Genomic DNA, 13,467 nt, shown 5'->3' with positions numbered 1-13,467 from the left:
TCGTCGTCGTCGTCGTCGTCGTCGTCGTCGTCAGAGAGAGAGAGACTATCTGTTAGAGAGAGAGAGAGAGAGAGAGAGAGAGAGAGAGAGAAAGAGGCGAAACACTTCCGACAGATCGTTCGCCTGCACACGGCCTTACGAAGGTCTCTCGCGCGAGCACGCGACACCTTCGACCTCTCCAACAGCCTCTTTAGATCACCTCTTCTATCGATCGTTAGCGGTACCGTTTTACTCGTTACCTGTTTCTCTCCTCGACAGCACACCTGGAACCGTGTTTTTACACCTTTCTTCCTCCTTTTCTAATATACGCGTTACCCCGTCCACTACTATTCGCCGATGATTACACGTTATGCAATTGGGTTGAGAACAGATGTGCGAAATTATTCGATTAAAGGAATTAGGGAGATTAATTGACGTCGCTTGGGCACAGGGTAAAAGAGAAACGGTTCGAATTAAGCTGGACCGGGACACTCGAAGCCGGATCTTTCTGGCTTGCCGGACGACTGCTTTAACCAATTAACCTATCCAGGTCGTGGACGAATTCTTTCTCCCTAAGCGTAATATCCAAAATGGCCGCCAGCTACCCGACGCCGTGTGCAGCGAAATAATCATATGTTAAATTAGCCACTTGCCTCGCAATCTCTTTACCTATTTACCACCACCGTACAACCGCGTTTGATAACTCTCCGTTTTACAAACGAACCATGTAATTAACGTCCGAGTTCCCTGAAATGCAATTAAACGTATCGCTCGGAGAGCACGTAAAAAAGAGAGACTATTTTCGTTCATCGGTCACACGCGATTCCCCGTTGTCGCGTTGGTAATATAGCAACATATTTTTAGAAGCGAACAAAACTCGCCCCCCTTTGACCCGCGACTGTCGCTATCGGATACTTTGACACACGGACTCGAGGTTTTGCTTAATTGGCGCGCGAGTTATGCGGCTATTAAGTACAATATATCAGGGCGGCGTATTAATACCGTAAGCCGCGTCATTAAGATCGATTAGCGTAACGTCGTACGCGTTGTTAATTACGACGAGCCAGGGGCCAGAGTACGCGATGCTTTACAAACTTGCTCTTGAATTAATTTCAAGCAATTCACGCGTTTCTTTCCCCCCTCTTCGTAGACCGATTCGAATCGTTTCGATGTTACCGCCACCGGGGCTTCATTAATGCTTCTAGAGCGATAAGTACGACGCCGGAACGAGATTGATTGGAACGCCTACGAACGAATTAGCTCGCGTGTGTAACCGTATTGCATTGATTTCCGATGAATTTTTTCTTTTTTTTCTAACACGGTGCATTTGAACGCAGAGGTTGATCGACCGTCCGGTATTCGTACCAACACGTTCGAGCGTATTAAAGGATGGAAATTCTCGAGTAATTGAGATTGAACCGCGAGTAAATGGAAACAGTTATCGAAGACAGCGTGGAGAATGGCTGTTGGCTTTGGCTCCGAGCAAAGTGAGCAAACTGAAACCGGCCCCAAAGGTACCACGTCGAATTTACCGGCAACTAGAGTCGTTCGCGACTCATCAGTCGATGTCAAAGCGCGTAGATAAACCGCCAGCTGCGCGAACTTTCTCCGTGGCAATCGGCGGATTCTCCGCGTTTCACGCACATTTCGGGTCGAATAACGTCTCGCCATATCCAGAACGAACCGCTCAGACTTTGCGATTCGGCAGGATAATTGACCCGAACAGTCTTTCCAACGGAATCCGGTAATCGTTTCTCTCCGAAAAGAGAAAAAACCCAACGGGCAAATTACACGCTTTTTATTAACGATCGAATGAATTCCCGTTCGATGGTCGGTTTGCGTCTGTTTTCTCCTTGAAATGAAATTTTCTTTCTTTCGGAGGGATCGGGCGAAACGCTTAAACGAAAGAGAAAAGGGGAGCAAAGTTGCGTGCAAAAAAGAAAACGCCGCAACGGCTGCAGCGGCGAGGGAAATCGGCGTGAGCGCGTTTACGAAAGGGCAATCGTGAAACGACCTTATTTTCGATACCTGTCCGGTTTCCGTGCATCACGTCGGTAATCACGAGTTGCCATTACCTGATAATTTACCGCATTTTCACCGGCTCGCCATGTCCATCGGGCATAAACGTAGGAATCACCGCGACAATAATAACTACATTCCATTCGACGTGACCCAAGGACGTCGTGATTTACATCTGGAAATGCGATATTGGAGAAAAATATTCTTCTGGCTCGACACGTCCTAATTTCGCGGCTCGTTCCAAACTCCAGTGGCTCGTGACTGAATTCGCGCGCAGAACATTTTCCACGCGAGGTCTTCGCCGCCGTATTTACATTACTAATTCCGATCCAAGGAAGGAAAACCAACGAGAGAGAAAATGTGTATACCGGATAATTGAGATGCGCGATCGAGGAGATCGATAACGCGTGTTCTCGGGAAACAGGAAGGTTCGCGTTACTCCTTGGAGGAAAAAGAATTCCAGGGAAGGTGATCGTATAATTAGCGAGGCATTGCGTAAAATTCAAATGGTTTGTTGCAAGGAGAGCGCAAGCGGCCAATTTCATTTCCTTCACGTCGACGGAATTAGAAATAAGGAAAGTGTCGGGGGGCTAGAAGAGAGAGAAAGAGAGAACACGCTTTGCTCATGCATGAGCGCGATGAATTTTGCACAATGTAACGTTACGAAAACGCTGCGAGATGCCTCGTCGAATTTTAAGGTACAGTCGATGGAAGCGATGTGACGAGGTCGCGAAATTAAATCACTCAGCAGTGACACCGACTGACGTAGCCGTAATCAAGGCTGCCTGTCGTTTCTCAATTGACATTCAAAATATTTCTGCCGACAATTTTTATTAAGTATTACACATGTACAGAAATGAATTCTTTCCGGCTGGATTCACATAACTGATTCAGACCCACCGAGTTTCTCAAAAATAAATTTCAATCGTGCCCAAAAGTCGGAAATAATTCATTTCTACGCCTGATATTACATAGCATTACGTCTCTCCGTCGTCTTTTCTGCTCGATAGTAATTCTCGTATCGGTAAAAATTATCCTGCAGCTGTGAACGATTGAAACAAGCGCAGATAAATGTTTTAAGTACACTGCAATGGAAGAAGCAATTCCAAGACGACCCTGAGCCAGGCTCGAGCTTCTTATCTCTCTAGATTACGTGTACTTGGACGCCTGACTGATTTCACGACCTCGCTACATATCGCTTCCATCGACTATACCCGGCTCTCGACGCGAGAGAGACGCATGTACCAAAAGGAATCGTAAATTTCTCTAGATATCAGCGAGTCTTCTGGCACCAGGAATGCATTTCAACTACTACTCGACGAGGTCGTTTTCATGGTCGTGGATCGTACGACTTTTTACTTGGTGCAATAACAGCGATAAAAACTTATAAAGCATTCATACGGTCGTGGAGATAGCGAAGGTAGATAAAGTCGATTTTATTCCAAGGTTTTCATACGGCGCTTAACCCGTTACTCGAAACAACAAAGCGCAATCGTCCATGGTTAGAAACAGAGACGGAACCGCGATAACGCATACTTCTCGCGTGTGTTCTCTTCCTTTATTCAGGGATTCACTTGGACGAGTTTAATTCAACGTTAACCCGAGTTAACGACTAGACGAAACAACAACGAAGCACGAATTCACCTGGTAGACTGCCGGCCTTCGTAACAGCTTTTAATTGCACGCCAACTTTTGCTAAATCATTAAGGTAAACGATAGAGCGAGGCGAGGTGTTTCTCAAACCGAGGATCGTCAACGTACAACAACGTGTTTTGCAATCAACTCCGTTGTGAACCGCTTCCGAGGAATCTTGCCACACATTTGTTAACAGCCTCGAGACGTCGTTTATCTCCAGACGAGTGACACTTCGACGACGCTTCGCCTGGGAACTCGTTACATAAAAATTGTCGCGAGAATTCCTCGCAATTCTCAACCTGTTCCCCAGATTTGCTTCTCAGGGCAGAAATTTCGGTCTGTTTAGCATACCGATTAAAAATGAGTAAAAACTCGAGAACCGGTTGTCTTTCGTTCTGATTTATAGACACCGCCACGGACAATCGGCAATTTCGTGGCCGGACGGTTTAGCCTGAAAATTTCACAGATTCGTCGCGCGAGAGAAACAAAGATCGAAGTTGAACAGGACGCAAAAATAGATCCGGCCCATCTTTTCATTTCGCTGCCCGGCTCCGCCGCTTTCGCGGCTCTTTTCCTTTTTCTTTGGCCACGGTAGCCTCAGTTTCGTCGTTCAATTTCTGAGAGTCACCGCAGGATTTCGATCGAGAAAGCCGAAATTACCGAGAGAAATCTCGCGAGCGGACATTTCTCAGGCTAACACGAACGCGTTCCACCTGTCCCTTTTAATTATAACTACGCTAGCCTGTTTACTTTTTCTCTTGGAACAGAAACGATGACAGAAAAAAACGAGAGGAAGAACGCAGTCGGTATTCTTCTCGAGACAGAGAGATCGAGGAGGAAAATGTGTCGCGACGAAGTAGCATCACTGTCCGTATACACACGAGGTAGAGCGTAATTATGATTAATTCGCGAAAAGCCAAGAGTCCGAGTTTCGCGTTACAATTGCCTCCTATTATCCCCATTATTCGTCCAGTTAGCATACCTGAAATGTTTCGAGCCTTTTTTCCAAACCTCGAGAAGAAAACATCCTTCAACCTGTCTCCGAGAGGATTTCGAATCATTAGTCCTCTCGAGTGACGTCTCACTCGAGAAAGCGCACCAATATCCACACCGTCGCGTGAATCTCGCTTCGTGTACACGCTCACCGCGGATTGTTCTAGACGTTTTTAATATAATTACGACAGCCAAGGAGCGCGTCAACGTTTGACGTTACTCCAAATATTATGGTTTGCGCAATCGTGCACACGAGGCAGATTCAGCTGCCTCGAGCTGCAGCCCTTCTTCTTTTGTCACACACAGGGGACAAACACGGGTTCCGCCGATTCGATGGAGCTAAAAGCTGGCCTCGTCCAGGTGGCTCTAAAGAGCCCAGCGGTACAATGATCGCTCGATTCGAAACCAGTTCCTATACAACGTTCACTGTCACCGACGATTACGCCGATCGATAAGATTCCTCCTCGCCTGAAATACAAGTCGCGAGCCCCGCCGACTGAGAATGCAACATTGTCTGTATGCGCAGTTGATCTCGCTAACGACGCGACGACAGTCTCTCTCTTTCTCGCCGAGCGCGAGATAGGATCGCGTGAAACAGCGAATTCTCAGATAAAAGCTAGGTGGTAAGTTTGGCAAAACGTTGCTGGCCTAGGCTAACGTGATCGCGTGCCAAGAATTCGTGACCTCCGTGGAACAAACCGAATCGATCCCCCTTTACTTCGCCGGTGACCATCTCCCTCGGATCAAAGTCTCTCCGAATTTTTGCAATTTCTTCGATCGACTTTCGTGGAACTTTCACCTAGCTGCGAACTTTCCCGCAAATTGATTCCTCGTACCGCGGGATTCTCGCGTAACGATTGCTCCTCCAAGGACGCGACCTCGAACGCTGCTGGCTCGCGTTGATCCACCGAGAGAACAAGTCTGACGACCTGATAAATTTCGAATCGTACGTCGACACACTTTCGCGGGATCGTACCAAAACGATCGTTCGCACGATTTATCAACCGGTGCTACCTGTTGTTATCCAAGCTTCGCGCCAACTCGCTTCGTTATTACGAAAAAGAGTAGCGGTGGATCAGGACGAAAGGTTGGAGCTCGACCAAAACTGTACGAGAGTCGAGAAAACTTTGACCTACGGTTAGAAATCTCGGAAGGAGAGGAAAAGCCGGAGAGAACACGGTGGATTTATTTTTAAACGGAACACTGCTCGCGATACGTCCAACGGAGGAATCGCCTCGTCACTCCGCGGTGCCATACTCAATTTCCGGTTGACCTATATGAATACAATATATGTATAATATATCGCGTCTAACCGAGGAGGAACGACGATTCTCGTCAAGGTTCTTGGGGGCTCGGCTCGGTGGTTCGATAGCTTCCACTGACATCGATGCGATCCTCGCCGAGTCGTTGATAAACTATGTCAAATTGCAGGTCTGCGGTTAACACCGGAACTGTACCGACTTTCCGCCTCCGCGATCCGGTGTATTCCGGTGGAAGAGAGACGAGGAGGTCGTAAATCAATGGACACGTTAACGTATTTTCTGCCTAGGTTTCTTTCTTTTTTCTTTTTAATCAAACTGTTAACCCTTTCGACAGAAAGGGCGTATGTGTGCGCTCCGTAAAACTCTGTCGGCATGTTCTATGGGTGGAGCTAAGAAAAAAATGTTATATAAACGTAGGTCGTTGGAAGGTTTGTTGAACAGTTATAACAGTGATACGAAATAGGAAGAGATGTGCGGTTATGATAGAAAATAGGAATAGATCATCTAGTCTGTTTATGCAAGATGTATTTACGATCTGAGGCCGTTGAAGGTGTCGAATGTAACTTTTGCCAGTGCCATTCTTGTCTCGTATCGCAGCAACCGCAAGCTCGTTACCATTCCCTCCCTATTTTTGCTATAACTCTTCAACGAAGCTTCAAACGACCTACGGCAAAGTTTGGTCCAAAACAATTTGGACACCCGGTATACAAACGTGGTAGACATATAAACGCGATGATATCGAACGGAACCTGGCGTTATTCGTTCATTTTCACACTTGAAAAATGAAATATCGCTGTCGACAGGGAATCAAGCACCGCCAGAATGCACCAGACACGTTCAAAACACTTGGTTCTCAATCGTACGTATCTTTATTTCTACGTCAACGTTGAACAACGGCTGTCTCGTCCACTACGAAACGAGCACTTTTTGTCTCAAGCGTACCGACGCGGCGGAAAGGGTTAAAAATATACGTACTCGTATCTTTGACGTGTGACTATCGTTTCACGACCTCGCTCAATTTTTTTCCACCGACGATACATTTAGAAGTGCGTTCCTCGGTCGCGTGGAAAATGGGACCGCGAGAGAAGCAGAGGCGAAGCGGCTCTACGGTGCCAGATGCACGGATAAGAGAAGCACCGGTTAACAGAGCTCTGGATAGAGAGAGAGAGAGAATGTGTGGAGGTGAAAGAAGAACGCGCAACAGAGGAAGCGGTTGCAGTGTAGAAGGAAATTGTGACTTATAGCATCCTTCCAGGACACATCGTACTCTGCAAAAGTACACCCGTGTGCAGAAACCTACTTCCACATTCGTACGTTTCTATCACCGTGTTTAGAGGAGTCTTTCTCTCTCTCTCTCTAGGGAAGCTCTCTCGCCGTTCGAAATACGCGCACGATTTTTCCATGAATTTTCCAAGTTGCGTAACTCGTGTGCTTTAGGCAGGTATCATAATGGAACAGAGCAAGGTAGACGAGAGAGGAATATCGAAGAGCGGGGACGAGAAAAGATTCGCGCGTCATTCCACGGATGCCCCGTTAGGCTGTTTAAACGATGTATAACGTTTGGCCGGGCGTAAAAGAAGTTCCGTACACGGAATAAATAATCTGTCACGAAAGCAACCCAGACTGTTATGCTCGTCATCTACTTTACACAATAGCTATGAAACCGCTCGTGTTAGATGCTCTAGGTGCGTAAAAAGTCGACGACGTGCAGCCAGCCCTGACCAACGTAGATCCGACCAGATGATTTTTCACGAATCACGGCTAACGAAGCTTCGGAAGAAGGAAGTACCGTGATTTACGTAAATATTTGGAATGTCACGTTTCCACGTATCGTTACGTCGCAACGTCTTCATCCCGCCGTCAGATAAAACGCAAACAACGAGAATCGTCCGGTTGAACCGACACGAAATTGTCCTCGAGAACGCGCACACGATTACGAGAGAAACTATAAACGATCACTTGGACGAAACGAAATTCGATCGTTCGACTACCCTCGATCGACGAATAAAGCATGCGAAAAAAACGCGACCCGGTACTTAGTTAAATTGCCTTCAGCATTGATTATTGGCTGTACCGTATACGGAAAGCTTTCTATACGGTTAATTGCCATTTTCTCCAAGTAGGTACCGTTATCCCAATGACAATTTATCCGACCGTTTACGATACCGTGTTATTAATTTACCTTTCTACGGTCTCGTCGACACTTTCTATGGGACTGTCCAAAAGAAGGAGAAAAGAAGGAGAAAAGAAACGCAAAAATGTAAGAAGATAATTTACGAGAAAAAAGAAGGAATCGAGGTGAACGAAACGTTAGACACCAGGCGCCGCCGAATTTATCACCGATACTCCACTTTCTAGCGGGATTAATTCGCAGGTATACGTAGCCGGCACGGTTCGAAGACGGTGTATATCGCGGCGCTTTCGAGGGTGAAGACACGCTGATCGCTGGCTCGAAAATCGGGAGGAATTGTTTACAAACGAAACCGAGGGAAATGAAATTCGCCCACGGCTCGTGGAAAAAGAAACATCTGATCGCTCGTTACCAACGAGTAATCACGTGATTGCGGGCAGAATTAATTGTACGAGAACTCGCGATGCGAGCACACACGAGCCTTTGGGATCGGTTCACGCAGTCGTATCTAATCTTTCGTAGATGCTAATCTCCCGCGAGATAACGTGCCGTGAACCAGGCGAACGACTAATATGCACGATACATAATGTATTAATAGAGAAAGAGAAAGAGAGAGAGAGAGAGAGAGAGAGAGAGAGAAACTTGAAAAATATGCAAAGAACGAAGAAAAGAGTGTTATATCAAAGAGAAAACTTTCCTGCTCACTATGCAGAGGTACTTGTTCGTATCCTAATTGGAAATTCCGCTGCAAGAAACGAGCCAAGAACATCGTTTCGAATGAAATATAACGCGAAGACGGTAACAGTTTCATTACGAAACGCGTGGAAAGGCTCATCTGCGATTCTTTTCCCTTCTTACGATTCGTCGAGTGTGTTTGTTTAGATGCTAGCTGCGATTGAACATTTTTAAACGCGTGATGAACCTTGCGTAACATGTCGGGTTCACTGGCATCGATTATCGTCTCTTTACGTTTAAGTCGAATCGTTAAAAGCATGCATAAAATTCGTCGGGTCCTACCTTGAAGACCTCCGAGAAAAATCCGGCCCCGATCTTCTCCATGTAAAAGTCATCCAATCGGTTCAACGACGCAACAGCATGCCTCAACGCCTGGCAGGAAGCACCTGTCCTCCTTTTCGTACCGGTATCCTGATACGTATCACCAGGACACACATTCAGGTTGCAGATATTGCTTTCCATTTCGGTGGGTCGCCATGGATCACGGCACTTTTCCCGTTCTCTATAACTCCTAGGCGAAGACAACTGTAGCTCTGTTGGAAGATCTTGCGGCAGACAGGAAATGCAACTCTGCTGCAACGCGTCGCCAGTATTTTTCATCCAGTCCTTGGACGGTGTGGATGTGGCGAAGTCTCCTCTGCAATTTCGTTCGCAGCTACTCGACGAAGATGGTACAGAAACCACCACCGAATCCACGGTATCTTTGTCCTCTTGACTGTACGAAGAAGAAGAGGAAGAAGAAGAAGAAGAAGAGGAAGGCTTGGTAGACGATTTCTGACAGGATTCACCAGTCGACTGGATGACAGAAATCGTGGAAAAATCCATCGAGTCTGCGAGCTCGTCGCTCGACTCTGAAACGGGTCGACTCTTCCCGTTCGACACTGCGTCGGAAGACCTCGTGGAAGATTTGCCCGCCTGCGCGATGCTTCTATGCGTCTCACGCGACACAGAGCACCTTCCTCCTGCGGGTAAATGCTGCTCTTTACCCGCGAGAAACTCTCGACTCAATCCAGGATGCTTTTTCGCGAGCTTCGACGGCTCCCTCGAGCTGGGGTCGACGTTCAAGCTGCTCAGACTAGCGGAACAAAGTACCCGTTGAGATTTCGTCGCGCCAGCTGACATGCTGCTCGAACATTTCCCGAAGCTTGAACAGTTAGAGTTCGACGAGCATTTATGGGTGGCTGAACTGGTTGAAACGTTGCTCGTTTTTGATCCTAGACCCGTGTGACCCCTTCCGTGGCTGCAACACGCTTCCTTCGCCGCGTATTTCGTGCAGCAGTTCTTCGAACAGACGAACGCGGCGGATGACTGTGAAAAATTAGGCGTACAACTACTACCGCTACTGGTACACGAGTCCTTCGAGACTCTCCAAATCTTCGATTTATCCTCCGTTACCTGCTCGGCGGTATCTTTGCTTCTCCTCACTTTCGATTTGTCCTCGACGAGGGAAGACAGCTCGGAGACCACGCACACGTTACAGTTCTCCTTCATCCTCCACGATTTAGACTTCTCCTCCGTAGTGTACTCGTTCGTACTACACGATCCTTCCTTCGCTCTCTTCGCCTTCGACTTGTCGTCCGCGATACAAGGTGGTTCGGAGATCACAGAAGAACAGTTACAATTCTCCTTCGATCTCCATGGTTTCTGCTTCTCGTCTATCCCCGTAGAAGGTGCCTCTGACACCACAGAGACGCAGGTGTCCTTTTGTCTCCAAGGCTTGGACTTCTCCTCGGTGAGCATAGTTGAGGACTCGTCGACGGAGAAACACGGCAAACAGGCGGTCCCAGTGGGCCTGATACAGGACTTGGACGAGCCACCGAGGCTCGCTGGTGGTCCTGGTGTGTTCGACGGTGGAACTTTGCCGAACATTTTTCGCCGTTATTGCGAGAATATCGAGCAGCTTGTGTCGGGACGGAAGTTCGTCGCCTCTGTACGCTGCATCACACGGTGGATCAGTCTTGTCTCTCTTTCTCTCTCGTTCGTTGCTCAACCAACGAACGAGGTCGTGTATGCTCGATCAGGAAGACTCGCGAGAAGACGAGGCACGTCCTTGACGCGGTGGCCCGGCATCTCGTGGATCACATTTAACTTCGTCACACTGACTGTATACGTATATATAGATCCTATATCCTGTTCTGTTTGGCAATGGTATCACGCTCCGCGGAATAAAACGTCGGGATTAGGACATGGTCCTAGCAGAGGACGCAGTGCGGCAAGCGGTCGGCGTCGATGAACTCGAGAAGCACATGGAACGTCCGCAACGACGAAACTTGGCACATCTCTCTCCTCTTCGAGCGCCCTCGAAACACGGGAGGAGACTTTGGCTTTCCTGGAAGAAATCTGTGTCCCGTGGACACTGGTCAATGAGCAAAATTGAAACAGAAGAGAGAGAAAAAATTATTCTGTCTCGCGTATCTCTTGCTTGCAATTAAAAAGTTGCACGTATATTCTAAGCCGATGGATTAAATCTCCGTTATGCCAGCGAAACCATAGATCACGTTTCAATCGAACGTGGCTCGTACACGGAAGCCACGGCTAGTTTCAATTGCAAAAAAACCTTATTATACTTAGTACGCGTAGGACGCGATAAAGAGCGCGGGACTATCGGATTAAACCCCCCCGGTGCGTCAACGATGCACCGCACTGACCTAACTCAAACCTCCAACAGAGAACGTGTATACGCGTACACACGCTTCCGTATTCAATCACTGCGGCACGTTCCTTTTTTTTTTTTTTCTCCGAGAGGTTACTTCACTCGCCGATCGATGACGTTCCACACTGTGTTTTATATCGAATAGTCTTCCGACGATAGAACAAATAAGAGGTTCGATGTTTTTGGTTTTTTGGCGCTAAACGTGCAACTTGGCTGGAACATGCCAAGTTCTCGGGAATGCGGACAGATTTGTTAAATAACGCGGATACATATGTGCTGATTGGCTGAACTTATACATTCGGTGATACATCACGCGGTGATTTGATTTACAAAGCAGCGCTACTTCTTCCTTCTGACTACGCAACTTCGTGGCGGATGATCGTTTACACACGCGAGAAATGCAATTTACAATAAACTGCACGGCACAATTACCAGTGGCCGGGCTCTCTGCTCTATGTCTAATTGGCGCTGCGGGCCGACGCGCACAAACGTTTTTCACGGGGCGAGAAAGAAAGAAAAAAAAAAAACAAATGTGTTTTCGTCGGCACACACAACGTTCGGTATATCTTGTCCCAGTTTTGAAAACGTAACGCGTTATCGACTGGCCTGAATAGCCCACGAGCAACACCTTATTGTTGTAACATTTACCGCGACGTCGATAAAACGATACACATAGGAAGCAGATTAATTTCGCATAGAAACAGCGAGTGGTTTTTAATCAGCGACAATGGTACAAAAACACGATAAAAGATACGCGTGATTGCATCGAGGTAAAGAATTCCTGTACCCTTGGCACACGATTACAGAAAAACAACCGAGAGTCGTTTACTAGTATAGCATGCAAACTGCTTATTCTCGGTCTATAGCTCTATAGGTCGGTTATTACATCGGTCCATTAGACCGAAGGAAAACACGACAAGAGTAGATGTTAGAATTCGACGCACCACCGATAGCGAAGAATGAAAAAAGAAGAATCGACGTACCTGCAGTAATGGAAACGATGTATCCGATTTAGGTGTATGTTTTTTTCTTTTCTTTTCTTTCCGAAGCTTCGTGAAGATGTTGCTTGTCCTTCGTGTCGAAAAATCCGGGAACGAAAGTCCTTGAAGAAGACACGAGAACGCGACCGATAACCGGGAAAAGCGCGGTCAATGTTGCTGTCAGTGAGAAACAACACGCTCGAGATCCATTCGATCGCGAAAGTGGCGTGAAACTCGCTGGGTCTGGTTGGCAGCGTGGCGTTAGGATGATTTTAGAAGACCTTGAACCACGTGAGGGAATTCGGGGACTCGAGAAGAACAACACGTCAAATACTGTCGACAGTCACCGACGAGACGGGAGGCATGACCGAACGGTATCCACACACGCTGTCACTTTTGTTTACTGTCCGAGGACGAAGCTACTACGCTCGATAGAACCGAGCGACTTAGCTACGATACGGCGTCGTTCGTCGTTAGTCGATATCATATCGTATATTCGCGATTATTCCTGTTACATAGCACGATCTTTTTCATCTGCCTAACACTGTATGCGGTGGACAGAGTGAGTAAACAGTGGGACACCAGCGCACATCCGATTTGAATTTTCTCGACAGACCGTCCGTCGCGGAGTCGCCGTTATCGCACCACAATACACCATGCACCAGCGAACACCGCACCTCTCGTCTTATGTGGACTGCCCCGCACCGAATTCTCCTCAACGATTACGGTGTGCAATTCTCTTGTTCGCGAAAATGCAAAAGAGACCGATTCACCGACAACGCCAGACAGCGGCCATTACAGAAATGAACTGCTCCGCCGCACGCCGTCTATCGGCGATACCCGACGTTCCCCGCTTACCCCCACCACCACCGTTCTGCTAATGAATCGAATGCAAAGACACGGCACTGTCGTGGCACGTCTTTCGAATCCGTGCGCCTTCTAAACGCGGAATCTTTTTTTTCCTCTTGTCTCCTCGTGGACACGTAAATTCGAACAAAACAGACGAGAAGTGCGCAGAAAGATAATACTGATTGATTCATCGCATAAGCAATAATGCTGTCACGGACATATGAATGTTTC

General features: G+C 47.4%; 1 protein-coding gene across 2 annotated transcripts in view; it reads right to left on the bottom strand.

Moving 5' to 3' along the window:
• Positions 1–13,142, bottom strand: part of LOC108574701 — a 31,509-nt gene extending 18,367 nt beyond the window's left edge. For both annotated transcript variants that reach the window (XR_001891423.1, XM_017937326.1), the window contains exons 1-2: positions 12,391–13,142; positions 9,037–11,094 (exon numbers count right to left, since the gene is read on the bottom strand). Coding sequence is in view for 1 of the 2 variants with exons in the window: in XM_017937326.1 (XP_017792815.1) it covers positions 9,037–10,623 (1,587 nt within the window). In the remaining variant the exon portion in view is untranslated. The remainder of the gene's footprint in view (positions 1–9,036; positions 11,095–12,390) is intronic.
• Between the last annotated feature and the right edge of the window lie 325 nt (positions 13,143–13,467).

The sequence above is a fragment of the Habropoda laboriosa genome, unplaced genomic scaffold, assembly GCF_001263275.1.
Source record: "Habropoda laboriosa isolate 0110345459 unplaced genomic scaffold, ASM126327v1 scaffold203, whole genome shotgun sequence".
Lineage (NCBI taxonomy): Eukaryota > Metazoa > Arthropoda > Insecta > Hymenoptera > Apidae > Habropoda > Habropoda laboriosa.
Note: the sequence above shows the minus strand (reverse complement) of the source record. Positions and strands in the feature narration are given on the sequence as shown.